This window comes from Epinephelus moara, chromosome 2 (assembly GCF_006386435.1).
Source record: "Epinephelus moara isolate mb chromosome 2, YSFRI_EMoa_1.0, whole genome shotgun sequence".
Lineage (NCBI taxonomy): Eukaryota > Metazoa > Chordata > Actinopteri > Perciformes > Serranidae > Epinephelus > Epinephelus moara.
Genome location: NC_065507.1, coordinates 16,593,751 through 16,608,831, shown reverse-complemented (window position 1 = coordinate 16,608,831; position 15,081 = coordinate 16,593,751). Strand labels below are relative to the sequence as shown.

The window sequence follows — 15,081 nt, the reverse complement described above, 5'->3', positions numbered from 1 at the left end:
ATTAAAGGCATTTAGATCAGTGTGGCATAAACCAGTGTCACTCCGCAGATGTCAGAAAGCGAACAAACAAACTTCTTTAGTCATGCAAATACAAGCAAAGAGCCACAGCAAAGCTCCAAAGCTTTAAGCAAGAAGCTAGAGCAAGCAAATCCACCAGGACGTCTCACAGTCCTCGCAAACAATGACAGTGATTATGTCAATAGTCTTTTTGTTGTGATGACAAAACATTATCAGATCATTTTCAGTAAATTGCAATGCTTGGGCAAGTGGCACTCCAAGAGGCCAGTTTAATTGAAGGGATGAATTTAAACGTCTTCCACCAGCCAACTGTCTGTTTGTATTGGGAGAAAAAAAGGTCAAAGCTATTGTGAATAAAGACACGCTATGGTGCAGGGATGAGCAAGAAACTGGAAAAACAAGTGTGGGATGACAGCCAAACTGGTGAGCGTCAAAAAAAGCAATTTTAACTTAGGATGGTGTTTTTACAAAAACATGTCCCAGCATGCCATCTTCGGTTAGTCTTTTAATTATTCATGTTCTAAACAAAAACAGCTCACATTATAAAATACATGCCACAGACATGTCCCAAAAAAAGGTGTTTAATGGCTAACACTGGCTTTATGGTTGACATTGCATTAAAGTATAGTGTGTAGGACTTCGGGGGACATATTGTCAGAAATGGAACATACGTACATTTTCTTCAGTACGTGACCTATATTTTGAAAATAAGAAATGTAGTGTTATTACCTTAGAATGAGCCATTTATATCTACAGAGGGAGTCGGTCAGCGTTTATGGAGATTACCATGTTCAACACCCTGTTTCTGTAGTTAGCCAGAACACTGGCTCTTAACAGGAATAAACACGTTTGCTTCAGCTACCATAGCAGCCCCTCTGCAACGAGCCAAACAGTGTTGGAAATATGCTGATTTTTTTAACGTGAAACTGCTTTTTCAGTGTTTTAACCAATTTAAATCATGGGGTCCAATTGTTTTGGAATATAAGAGACCTCTGCAGATAATTTGTCTCCTGGTAAAGACCTTCTAAATGTCTGGATCTTAAGTAATCAGAGAGAAAAGGTGAGCACACATACAGTGCTCAGGGTAAATGAGTACACCCCCTTTGAAAAATAACATTTTAAACAATATCTCAATGAACACAAAAACAATGTCCAAAATGTTGACAAGACCAAGTTTAATATAACATCTGTTGAACTTATAACATGAAAGTAAGGTTAATAATATAACTTAGATTACACATTTTTCAGTTTTACTCAAATAAGAGCGATGCAAAAATGAGTACACCCCACAACAAAAACTACTACATCTAGTACTTTGTATGGCCTCCATGATTTTTAATGATAGCACCAAGTCTTCTAGGCATGGAATGAACAAGTTGCCAACATTTTGCTACATCGATCTTTTTCCATTCTTCAAGAATGACCTCTTTTAGAGACTGGATGCTGGATGGAGAGTGATGCTCAACTTGTCTCTTCAGAATTCCCCATAGGTGTTCAATTGGGTTCAGATCAGGAGACATACTTGGCCACTGAATCACTTTCACCCTGTTCTTCTTCAGAAATCCAACAGTGGCCTTAGATGTGTGTTTAGGATCATTGTCATGTTGGAAAAGTGCACAACGACCAAGGGCACGGAGTGATGGTAGCATCTTCTCTTTCAGTATAGAGCAATACATCTGTGAATTCATGATGCCATGAATGAAATGCAGCTCCCCGACACCAGCAGCACTCATACAACCCCACATAAGGACACTGCCACCACCATGTTTCACTGTAGGCACTATGCATTTTTCTTTGTATTCCTCACCTTTGCGACGCCATACAGTTTTGAAGCCATCAGTTCCAAAAGCATTTATCTTGGTCTCATCACTTCAGAGTATAGAGTCCCAGTAGTCTTCATCTTTGTCAGCATGGGCCCTGGCAAACTCTAGGCGGGCTTTTTTGTGCCTGGGCTTTAGGAGAGGCTTCCTTCGTGGATGACACCCACGCATGCCATTCCTCTGCAGTGTACGCCGTATTGTGTCACGAGAAAGAGTCACCCCAGTTTGGCTTTCTTCTTCCTTAGATAACTGCAATGAACTTGCATGCCGATTTTCTTCGACCCTTCTCATCAGAAGACGCTGTGGTCGAGGTGTTAACTTCCGTGGACGGCCTGGACGTCTCTGTGAGATGGTTGCAGTTCCATCTTTTTTAAATTTTTGGATCACTTTTGCTATAGTATTCTGACTGATAAGTAAAGCTTTGCTGATCTTCTTGTAGCCTTCACCTTTGCGGTGTAAAGAAATTATTTTCTTTCTCAGGTCTTGTGACATTTCTCTTCCATGTGGTGCCATTGCTAACAACATGAAATGGGAAGGGGTTTACTTTAAGTAACACCCTTTTATAGTCAACTGTCTGCTGGACACCTGTGTAATGAATAATTAGACTCACCTGTGGTTGATTATTGTTAAATTAGACATTTGTAGTCTAAAATTTAGCTTTGCTCCAGAGACTTTCAGTGGGGTGTACTCATTTTTGCATCACCCTAATTTGAGTAAAACTGAAAATTTTGTTCTCTAAGTTATATTATTAACCTTACTTTCATGTTATAAGTTCAACAGATGTTATATAAAACTTAGTCTTGTCAACATTTTGGAAATTGTTTTTGTGTTCATTGAGATATTGTTTAAAATGTTACTTTTCGAAGCGGGTGTACTCATTTATGCTGAGCACTGTAAGTGGGTGCTGTGCTAGCAGTTGAACGGCGTCCTGTTACATTTAGAATAGATTTAAAGCTCCTCCACGTTGTATACAAACCCCTAAATGGGCTGGGACTGAGCTACATTGCTAACTTCCTTGTTAACTATATGCCTCCAAGAACACAGCGATTATCTGCTGCTGGTCTACCGGAGGTTCCCAGCAACAGCCGGAAGAAGATCTGGGATGCAGGCTTTGTCAATTACGCCCCAAAGCTATGAAACACACCACCTGTAGATATCAGGGAAGCTAGCTTGCTAAAAGAAAGCTTAAAATGTATCTGTTCGCTTTAGCCCTTAACTAGCTCTGACTTCCTGATACAAGTCTAAAACTCTTTCTTTTTACGCTTCATGCTGCTGCAACTCTTTTAAAATCTTACTTTATGTTATGATTAAAAGTTTACAACTCTATGATTTTATGGATCAGCTAATTCATGTTTTAAACTGTTTAAATGTCCTTTTATATTGAATTGCCTTGTCTCCTTTATGTCTATTATGTCTTTTTTCATATTACGCACTCAGTGCAATATTTTGTGCTGCATTTCTTGTATGAAAGGTGCTATATAAGTAAAGTTTATAATTGTCATTATTTAGTTTAGCAATGTAACAATGTTTTTACCTGTTTTAAACACCTGGTTTGTTTGTTTTGGGGAGGAAGAGACCTCTGCAGATAAACACTGAAGGAACATAACTTTTCAGCTGGTTGCAATTTGCAATCCTCACCACCAGATGCCACTAAATCCTACACAGTGCTCCTTTAAAGGCCCAGAACCAAAGAATCCTTCTTACGTGCCTTTGAAATGTTTTGAAGAGACTGGGACAATTTCATATGGGTTATAACGATATGAAATATGGACATGCTTGTTTTAAAGAAAAAAATATATATAGGTATTTAAGAGAAATTGCATATATAGTGATTAAGAGATTTCTTTTTTTTATTATGATAAAATTTTTAATATTCAAGACACACACACACACGCATGTGTAGCATGCTGAGCAGTTCTGAACTGTTGGCAACTGCTGGGTGCCTCCATAGCCCTGTTAACTCTAACACTAGCAAACATCACAAACTCTCTCTCGCAGGATTCCAGGTCGAGACGAAGTGTGAGGGATTAGATCTTGACTCCCCGAGAACAGAAAGGGATGGTGAAAGATTAGCTGTCATCCTTCAAAAGATCATAGAGGACACGAGTACCAACTGTTCCCCTCTGTTCTGAACACAAAGGACCCATTTCCACCCCTGTCTGCAACTGTTCCAAGACTAATTATATAGTTGTAATAAAATGTAATTGTGATGGGTAACATTACCTTTTTTGCAGATGGGATGGATAGTGCCAAGTGAGAATAGATGTAGACAACATATAGAGGAGCAAAAGTATGATTAAAAGAATGGTATTGCCCATAGTTACTAGCTATACTAACCACCGACATTGCCTCAAAATGAGCTACAATAAAATCTTTTGTATTTAGGATTATTAAAATGTACATAACAGCATCTAAAATCAACATTTCAAAATGGCAATTCATTTAGCTGCTGCTGCAGAAAAGACCGCATCCACCAAAGACCACTCAGCTGATGTATTGTATATGACAAAGGCAATGAAGTTGGAATCTGATCCTTTAAACAACTCCAGTTCCCAATTAAAGCAATGTTTATCCAACAGTATGGCGAGACTGAACAACAAACTTAGAGAGAGCAAGAGATAAAGGAAGTCAGAAAGTGACAGAGAGAAAGTCTATTTGTTTCAGCCTGCTTTTCAGTCACACACAAACATTTGAACACTTACATGCATTGGTGACGGCGAAGCTGTTGGCGGTCTCTATATTGTCGACGTGTGGGACCAGGTTAAAGGGAGCTTCCGTAGCATTAGGGCTGGTGTTGTGAAGGAAGATAGCTAGTCGAAACGCTGTATACTCCTGATCAGTATTCCTAATGAACAACCCACCTAGAGAGAGGGACAAAGAGACGGGGCAAAGAGGAGGAGAACGGAGTGGGAAGGAAGTGATTCATTGTAGGGCGGAGAGGGGTCGGATTGGAGCATGGTGAGAAAGGGAGAGAGACAGGAAGAAGGAGAGTAATGGGGGGGAAGAAAGATAGATAGGGAGGGAGGGCAGAGAAAACAGAGGAGGGGAGAGGGAGAAGAAAGCCAAGATCTTCATTAGCTTTGTTACAAAAGGTAATTTGTCTTTCAGCACATCGTCTCTCTCACACACGCACATAAACATGAATAAAAACGCACTTAGCGATACCCACACTGCGCAATTCATTGATGGAATCACAGAAAGACAGAGAGGAAGAGAGGAGAGGAGAAGAAAAGAGAGACAACTGAGTCGACAGGAAGGCAGTCAAAGAGATAATGAGTTGGAGAGGGCATAAAGGAAAACAGAGGAGGAAGGCCAGATCAGACATTGTCAGCTAAATAAAGGAGTAGCATGGGCCATGCAAAAAGAAAGGGAGAGGGAGATGGGTGTGAAGTGTCAGCTGGCCTTTAAAAATGAGAGTATCCTTCAATATGGCCCCTCTGACAACATGAGAATTGAAGGGTAGAGAAGAGATGCTACGGAATAGTGAAGCTGACAGTATAAAGTCCAAAAAATAGAGCAAGAGTTCAGAGAAAGAGGAACTTGTGAAAATATAGTGTGTGGAAACAACACGTTCTCACTCCGACCTCGTCACATATTGACGTTTTCATCATGGACTTTCCACGTTGACGACACATACGACGTGCAAGGTACCCTGGGTGCATTGGTTGTTGACGTTCTGGGACACCGTGTCAAGTTCTGCCTCTTACATGCATTGTCTTCTTTCAAGATACACTTCTGTTTTCACAGGAAATATACGTGCTATGTCGGTACAACACCGTGAATTGATGCTGTTTTTCCTTCAACAACAAACACACATGGTTGGGTTTAGGAAAAAAGAACAGGGTTTGGCTTTGGAATCTTACGGGACGTGAACACCACTCTCTCAGGTGAAAGTCGATGTTTGTTGGACCCATGCACCACCCCTCCCGCCTGCCCCATTCTGACTTTCACTGTCTTAACTTCGTCCTTGTCCCGCCGCCTTTCCCCCAGACGCTAGCAGGTGCCGTTAAACTATAGCGGCAACTGGCCAAGTATCGTGCCAACATTAAAGGACTCCTTGTTTCGTTGGTTTCTGACGCCGCAAGTCAGTGCCCGAGCACCGGATTTCGACGACTTCAGAGTGAGACTGGGCTCATGGGAAAGAGGGAGAGATGTAGTATTTAGGGTATAGACAGGCAGATCACCTCCTCTGCTTAGAGATGTCACTTTATTTTACTTTTTATATACCGATTCTGATACCTGAACTTGCATATCAATTAATACTAAGTACTGATTCGATCCACTTAGTAGGGAAATTCCATGTTTTCGATGACAGTCACATTGCTCATCTAGAGCAATGAATTTGACAACTTCCCTGGTTATCTTCATCACTTTTGGGCTTCCTTCGTGTTGTTGGGATGCAGTTCCCCCTGTTTTTGGCGAACTTGTCGTGCTCTTTTGGGTGATGCTTCTTTAAATGCTTAATAAGATTGCTAGTGGTGAAATTGGCAACACCAGAGCCACCCCTTGAAACTATAGCCTTACATACTGTACATGTTGCCTTTTTACTGGTGGGACTTTCCTGTGTAAAATCGACTGACAGTCAATTCTTCTTTGTCACTCTAAAACAGTAGTTGCCAGTGGCTGCGCAGGGCCACTTGCTGTGTGGGCTGCTGTTTTAGAGCGGCAAAGAAGAATTGATTTCCAGGAGAACTGGTGTGAAACTATCCTAAAGTTTATAAATAAATTACTTGGTATCAGATCAGTGCATAGACTTGATACCAGTATCGGAACAATTTTACTTAAAATCGAAAAGTTCTAATTGAGGAGTCATGTAATCCTTTCAGACTTACTATTATCTAATGCTGCTAACTGCTGTAATCTACCAAATCAAATGTAATATAGTTGCCATTGCCAAATGGAGGGGAAATACTTGAGTAAAAGACAACCGGCAAAGTCAACATGTAACATAATGCACACCAATTAACCAAGACCTGTCCATTGAAGAAAAATGCTACGGCTCCAAAAGGCCAGTCAGAGAAGATAGAATAGCCTTAACAGAGCCATAATCAATGTATTGACGAAGCAGTCACAGAAAATGCAAAAAGCTTGGGGTGCTATTCTGGGGAAATTGAAAGCTGACATAGACGAAGCAACGTGAGACAAACTGTCATATTATTGTCTCTGTTACTAAGGGTCATCTTCTGTGGCTAATATTTTCATCGCCTGAATAGCACTTGTTGTATTGTTGTAGAGATCACTGATGTACATCTGTTTGGTATGTTAACTCTATAGATTAGTTCTACATTGCTTTACATGGTAGGCTGAACTCAACAGATATAAACTGATGTGACTTAAGTTTAACTGAATCAGACTCAGCTCAGCTGAATTGGATTACACAGGCAGACTGTGAAGACTTGACATCACATTGTGAGAGAGACAGAGAGAGAGAAAGGGAAGGGAGGGAGGAAAGATGACAAGGGAGGAGTCGGGAGGCAGAGCATATTGAACGAAGCAATCGCCATAACATGTCACTTATGCCTGTGTCTGTCTGTGTCTCATTCATGGTAAAAGTTTGCATTGTTTCCCCTTTTGCTTAACCTGTTTCTCATTACGCCCCTTGGTAGATCAGTAACCAAAGCAAGACACTAAACACACACGTATACACAGAGAGAACACATCTTTGCATGCACAGAATATTTCATTAGGTTTAATCTGCTCTCTTGTGTACCAAAAAAAAGACGTGGTTTGTGTTGTGCGGTATAAATCCGCCTTTAAGCACACAAATTCATACCCATGCACTTCAGCTGCACGGAGTATAGCTATGTCCCAACATGACACCTTATTGCACCAGTTTCTCCAAGAAATCTCACAAATACTCTCATCTGTGTCAGTCTCCGTCTCTCTTACACACACATGCAAAAAGAAACTGTCCGTGCTTCCACTGACATTACACTTGTGTGCAATGCAGAGATATGCAAATGACTCCTCAAGTCAAGTGCTGGTGAGCCGAGTGTATGATCATGTATGTGTATTTGAGTGTTTAGGGAAGATGGTCAGCGGGGGGGAAGAAGAGAGTGCATGTGTGTGCTTTTTTACAATGACATATGCTTTATACAGTGTGTGTGTGCATGCATGCGTGCTGAGTGTGTGTGCACACGTATGCCTTCCTGTGTCAAAAGTGTGCACCGGCATGCTGTACATGGATGTGAATGCATGTTTGCAGCTGTGCAGGGCAAACAGCATGTGTGCATTTGGGTAGTGTACAGGCACGCATGTATGATTGGAAACCTGTGCAAATATCTGTGTGTGTGTGTGTGTGTGTGTGTGTGTGTGTGTCAGGCAGAAAATATTTAGCGTATTAGGTTTATTGGCAGCTGTAGGAAGACAGAGTCAAGGAGCTGAATCTCATTATAGGACCTCCCAGCTGCCCCCCACAAGGAGTGATGCAGTGCATTCATTATCACACACATGCCTGTATGGATGTGTGTGTGTGTGTACATGAGTGTAAGAGAGAGAGAGGAGAGGGTGCATGTGTGGCCCGTTTGCACTGAGCAAACCACTGATCATCCGGATTAAGTAAACTTTATCTCAGATCTGTAAGGCTGCTTGAAAGACAGGCTTCCTCCGCACTGACATGAGGGTAACTGGAAAAGGGCAGAGGAAGGGAGAGGGAGAGAATGCTGCAGTGTCTAAACAGTGAAGACTAGAAGGGAACAAAGCTCGCTGAAACATTCATGAGCCCAGATCGGACTTTAAAATACACCCAAATACAGTAAAAGGATAGATAGAGTGAAAGAGTGCATTTATGAAGCATATGAGTCACAGCAGAGAAGACGCACCAATCTCCCTTTAACCCCCAAAACACACAAGAAGAACAAGATGCACCAGAAGGAAATGTGTCCCTATACTTGTATGTTCCCTCCTGCGTAAACTGCTTGAGTTTTACATTGATTTTGCGTTTTGGAGGGTCCCGATGAACCCCCTTCCTCGGAGCCTGCTGTCCGCAAAACCCCAGTAATATTCAGTGTAGTGTCAGATGTGAGTGCCCGTGCGTAAATTCAGCAGTATTCCAACTCACCTATCTGCACCGAGCTGGGGAAAGCCCCCGTCGCCAGCCCCCAAAGGGCGGAATACACCCCGAGAAAGTGCCAAGACAAAATAATAATCCTCATTTTTCTTTCCTTCGATCCCTTCAGAAACTGTTGAGAGACATCGAGAAAGACAGATGGAGGGGGGAGAGATGCGAGACAGAGAGAGGAAAAAAGGCGTCAGAAAAAGAGGGGGAAAAAGAAGAAAGATGAAAGAGAAAGAGGTTTTTTCCCCCGTTTTGTCCAGCAGTATTCCTATTCCATGGTGGGGCTCGTTGGTTTCTTTCCCCCTGCAGTGTCCGCTCAGGAGAGAGCTGTGCGTCCGGTGCACATGTACAAGACGGGGAGAGAGAAAGAGTGGGGAAACTCGCTAGAATGATTGGCGAGCTGGGAGAACAGTCTGCATGGAGGAACTGGACATGCGCGCCCCGTCTCTCTGCCTCTCTGCCTCTCTCTCTCTCACACACACACACAGAGTCACACACATATACACACCCGCACACACACACACACACACCCTCTTTCTCTCTCTCTCTCACTGAGATGGTTTGTTTCTCTCTTCTTCTTTTTCTCCATCTCTCACTTTTCCCTCCCCCTGTCTGCCGTCTTTAATTTGCTGTAGCACTGAATCTTATAGCTGTAGCCTATTGATAAGGCTTGGTCGGGTTCATGTAAGGAAAAGCAAGAAAAGAGAAGGAAAAAAATCCACCAGAGTGTGCGTGCGTGTTTGCGCGAACTACTTCATAGTCGTGCCCCCCTCCTTATAAGCTTGACAGCAGTTAGCCTCATATTTAACATCAATGCTGCGCAAAGCGTCGCCAGTAAAGAAAAAAGCAAGTGTTTGAATTGGAAATGGTAAATGGAGATCGCTGATCTGTTGTGGTTTGACTGTTTCGGCTAAAGTGAGAGTGAGAAAGTGACAGAGGAGGTTCTGCCTGCGCCTAACTAATTGCATTACAAGCCCAATCCATCCTGACGCATTGGTCCACACCGCGGCCAAACCAGACTCGGTGCGTCCCACCAAGGGCAGCTGACAGAGGTGGATGGGGGGGGGGGGGGGGGACCTCAGGCCGCCTGCAGCTGCGGGATGCTGATGACTCCCCGGGGACCTGCTGAAATCAGCATTATTTCAACGTCACGACCTCATGAGCACAAACATCTGGGCACGGAAAAAAAACACACAACAAGAAAGCGCAATCATTCAGCGACGCAGTCTGATAAAAAGCCAGAAATAATGAGGTGTTTTGTGAATCCTAAAATAAGAAAATAAAAGGTTGGAAAAGACTCATAGCCTGGAGTGGATTCTGTTAGAGTGTATTATGTTACAGCCGTATCCCACTCACACAGTCGTTTTATCTAGCCTGCCGGTAGCAGGTCGGTAAAACTGACAGACGGTCTGGGATCGCGTAGTTACACGGTGGAGAGCACAGTTTCATTTTTCCAGATGGCAAAACGAAAGGGATGCTTCACGGCTTGTCCCAGTGAAAGATGCGGTCTGTCCATCTCTGAGGGGTTTTCCCGGTCGGCTGCTGAGCATACGAGTAAATCAAATAGCCTGGAAAAATGCGAGCTTTTACATTTTACAGTGCGCGTTCCTACACAGACAAAATACTCATTTACATGAAACTTGGACCCTGCCAGCCCCAGATAACACACAGGGATGCCCCCCGAGTTTAATTTTAAAGTTGATTCTTTAAAGGCAATGCAGCCAACTACACTGCCTCTGTGCGTATTAAACTTGTGTGACTGTGCCCACGTTGGAGATCAGCGTCATCAGTGTGGCTGATCATTGCACATCACATATAGGATGGAGCACCCAGCCGTTTTCACCCTCATGCTGCTGGTGTCCAGTTTCCCCAGCCTGCCGGAATCTGTCCATGGTGCTGAAATCAAACTGCGCTTCATACAGGCAGCAGGATGAAGGAGAGACTGGCTCTCCACCGCTCTCACACCATGAGCCACTGAGAGCACAGAGTCTGCGGGCAATGCTGGAAAACAAACACCACACCAGGAGATGACACTGATTAGTTCCTTCTCTCTGGGTAAAGGTGTGTTAATGAGTAAAATCACCTCGTGCTGCACGCTGTGACTCTTCCACCTGGCCATGGCGCATGGCAACCGTATGTATAATATGGCATGTGGTACATTTTCTGACACGTCATTCATTAGCCGACTAAACACTGTTTACATTTATTCTGTTGGGCTTATTATCCTCATAATTATAAGAATCATAATCATAACCATTATCAATATGTGTGACATTAACACACTATATCTCTGTATGTTGCACATTTACTGTGTACTGTGAACCTCTTCAGATTCCTTGGACAATTTTTGCACATTTCTAATAACGACTTTATTATAGATGTTAAAGTAAGACCTATGGACTTATTTCTAAACTACCACTGTTGTCTGAAATTTTAGGAAATGTGATTGCCAATCAGGGTTTAGGAAACAGCACTCTACTGAAATTGTACTTCCGAGAGTTTCAAATGATATTTCGACGTCCGCGGATGGATGTGATTGTTCTGTGTTAGTTCTTCTGGACCTCAGTTCTGCGTTCGACACAGTGGACCATCAAGTCCTCATCAACAGGTTGCGTGACTGCATTGGCATATCAGGCAAGGCACTAGACTGGTTTTCTTCATATAGGAGTTTCATGACAGGAGTTTCTCTGCCATATCTGATTCCTTGTGGTGTTCTGCAGGGCTTGATTCCTGGGCCTCTGTTATTTTCTCTGCATTTGCTACCTTTAGGACAAAGAATAAACAGGTAAAACATTGCATATCATTTATATGCAGATGATATCCAGCTCTGCTTCTCGCTCAAACCTAATGAGCCTTTCAGGTTATCCAGGCTCCTTGACTGCCCTCATGAGATTAAGGTCTGGACCAATTACATTTTTTTACAGCTCAATGCTGATAAGACAGAGGTTCTGGTTGTTGCTACTGAAAATGTTGTCGCTCTCATTATGCAAAGTATTGGGCCTCTTTCCTCTGCTGCTCACTCAAACCTGTGTAATTAAGGGGTTATATTTGATCAGTCACTGTAATTTGATTCCCATGTGAAGCACCTGACCAATGCTTGTTTTTTCCACTTGAGAGATATAAGTAAACTGAGATCTGCTGTTTCAACTGCTGAACTGGAAATGATCATACATGCCTTAATCTCATCTCACATTGATTACTGTAATGCACTTTTCTCCTCGCTGAAGGTGTCTGCTCTTGCTCGACTGCAAGCAATCCAGAATGCTGCTGCCAGACTACTAACTAGATCTAATAGACACTCTCACATTACCCCAATAGTAAAATTCCTTCACTGACTCCCTGTTGAGTTTAGGATCCAGTTCAAAATTCTCATTCTTATGTGCAGAGCATAACATGGTTAGGCTGTGTCTTATGTAGCTGAACTACTTCACCCATATTCTTCAGCACTCCCTCTTTGATCAGATACGCTCAATTTGTTGTCTGTCCCTCGCGCTTGCCTTAAGACAAGTGGTGATCGAGCTTTTGTGGCCATAGCACCTAAATTTTGAAATGCTCTCACTTACAATTTGCTGACTCTGTGGTTTCTTTTAGAAGCCAGCTAAAGACACACCTGTTTAGACGGGTGTTTGGGTAACTTGTACATTCCAGAGCTGTACTAGTTGTGCACTTTTCACAAGGTGGTTGTTGCTATTATTAATTTTTCCCATATCTTTATTGTAACTTTATTTTATCCTTTATTAATGTCTCTTGATTTTTTTTTTTAGAAAACTCTTACAATGTTTTTGTTATACACCAATACATCAGAGCATGTTACTTGTATGTAAACCATAGAAATATAATGTGAGTTGAACAGACATTCTCATTCAAATTATCAGCAGGATGGTGAGAGTGGAAGCTATTTTTATATGTACAGTTGAATCGCCAGCGTTGTAGTAGGCTAACTTTGGTATAAACTTCCATCTTAACAAAATTGCAAACTTGCAATCAGTTCCTAACTCACTGAGGTGAGGTTTGAGACATGTATAGCTGCGGACACATTGGAAGCCCACATGACACGCCTCGACAAACCACGCTCATCATCAGGACAAGACAAACCCACCACTGTGACTGTGACAGTTATTTGAACCCTGCTACAACACAACATTGTGGTGAATAATATGAGGTCAAATATATTGTGAAGGTATGGTGGGCGAGTCATGTAGCTGGTGGGCGGGTTACGTAGTTGCTCCAGTGCAAGGTTTTTTCCAATAATGACCAACAAGTAGTGGGGTAGTCTGTTTTTCAATAAGCAATCTGTTACTTTTAAAACATTACTGTAACATTCATTCTCCTTGGGGTGTCGGTGGCTTAGTGGTAGAGCAGGCGCCCCATGTACAAGGCTGTTGCTGCAGCGGCCCGGGTTCGACTCCAGCCTGTGGCCCTTTGCTGCATGTCACTCCCTCTCTCTCCTCCTTTCATGCTTGTCTGTCCTATCAAATAAAGGCTAAAAATGCCCCAAAAAATATCTTTAAAAAAACATTAATTTTCCTATTTGTTTTCTTGCCATTAATTGCATGTTTGTTGAAAAATTATGTCACTTTCCCACAGCTGCCTTAAGAAGAATGAGTGAGACCTGCTGCTCAGCAGACAGCTGTGAGGATAAGAGAGACCATGGGGATAAACAGCATTCAGTTTCCATTTCACTCAGTGATTAAAGGGTTTATTTCTACCAAACCACAGTTGGTGATTGTTGGAACAGTGGACTAACTAACTAGATGATTAAGACGTTTTTCCTAAGTTTTACTTTGTTTCTGTTGAGTTTTAATGTAGTGTGTTCTACAGTTAATTAACAATGTGATTAAGCTATGACGTCAGTCTTAAGGTGCGGACACACCAAACCGACATCAAAGAACTAGTGGCAATGAAAGCCAACTGTTGCATCATCTACATCGCCTCACGTCGCCCTGTGTCAGTTGCATTTGAACACACTACATGGACTACATCCGACGGCCAAGTAGCACGTACGTTCTGCACCTGCTTGAGAGGAAATAACACAAAAAGGGAAACCGGAAGTCTGAGGAATGCATGAGATAAACAAAGTAGCAGAGTCCTGTCAGCCGAGGGGTTTCCTATCTGTGCAGCCAAGCACCGCAGCCCCTCCACAGACTATTACATCCAGACGGTCCCGTCTCCACTTCACTCAGCTGCCTGACAAACCCGCTGCTTCATCTCACTTTAACCTGAATAACAAACCAGGGCTCGGTGCTCTGGTTGGATCCAAACGGAGAGCCGGGGCTAGCTCAGAGGCTAGCGGAGGCTAACTAGCTGTGCTTCCCTCCCGTCATGCTGCAGCTAACGCTCTGCTAGCCGCTCCCAGCTACCCCAGGTTTGTTATTAAGGTTAAAGTGGGAAGAAGCAGCGGATCTGTTGGGCAGCTGAGTGAAGTGGAGCCTGAGGAGGAAGCACCTGTTAGCCCTGGTTTCACTACAGGCAGATTCACTCGCTACAGGGGCGAGGAAATAAAACCTGAACAGCTAATCAGAGTGATCTCTCACCGAAATCTCCGCCGCCGATTCAACATACTCAATCGGCCGAAAAGCCGCAGACGCCAAAGTGCTGACAGTGCGGGACACAACGCAAAAACTAGGGCGACAGATGCTCACCGACGGCCCAACTTTGGTCGACAGCCAACCATCGGCTTGGTGTGTCATGGCCTTTAGTTCAGTGAAAGAGAGAAACTTGGGATTCAGAATGTTGTATTTTTGTTCAGTAAGGAAAACAGGTTTAAGAATAGGCATAAACAGAATCCTTAAACTTGAGAGTGTGACACTTTACAGTGCCACTGACATGTGTTGTCACCATAACAACTAATAACAATCACCATTTCCTTTGTATGGGTTAAACTGCACAGCAAACAGTTCAATGTCCAATCCAAATGTCATTCTGTTTCTACATTGAAAACTTACGTGGCAGTCAACACGATTCTGATTCTGATCATTTTGTGTACCAGTAATGTTTTATGCACTCTGAACCGTAGATGCAGACAGCTACACCAAACTTTAACTACTGTGTGGGTGTAATACAAAGTGGGAAACCTTCTGACTGACTCAGAAATACAGAATTACAGCTCACATTACTATGCTGCAATTACACCTGGGGAGAGCCACTGCTTATTCGCTAAGGTATCTTGAAAATTGTGGGCTACCT

General features: G+C 42.8%; 1 protein-coding gene across 3 annotated transcripts in view; it reads right to left on the bottom strand.

The window, feature by feature from the left end:
• The window catches only part of gria4a (glutamate receptor, ionotropic, AMPA 4a), a 151,580-nt gene extending 142,361 nt beyond the window's left edge, over nt 1–9,219 (bottom strand). For all 3 annotated transcript variants that reach the window (XM_050075010.1, XM_050074991.1, XM_050075001.1), the window contains exons 1-2: nt 8,899–9,219; nt 4,541–4,699 (exon numbers count right to left, since the gene is read on the bottom strand). In XM_050075010.1, the coding sequence (XP_049930967.1) occupies nt 4,541–4,699; nt 8,899–8,992 (253 nt within the window). In that variant the 5' untranslated portion in view covers nt 8,993–9,219. The remainder of the gene's footprint in view (nt 1–4,540; nt 4,700–8,898) is intronic.
• Between the last annotated feature and the right edge of the window lie 5,862 nt (nt 9,220–15,081).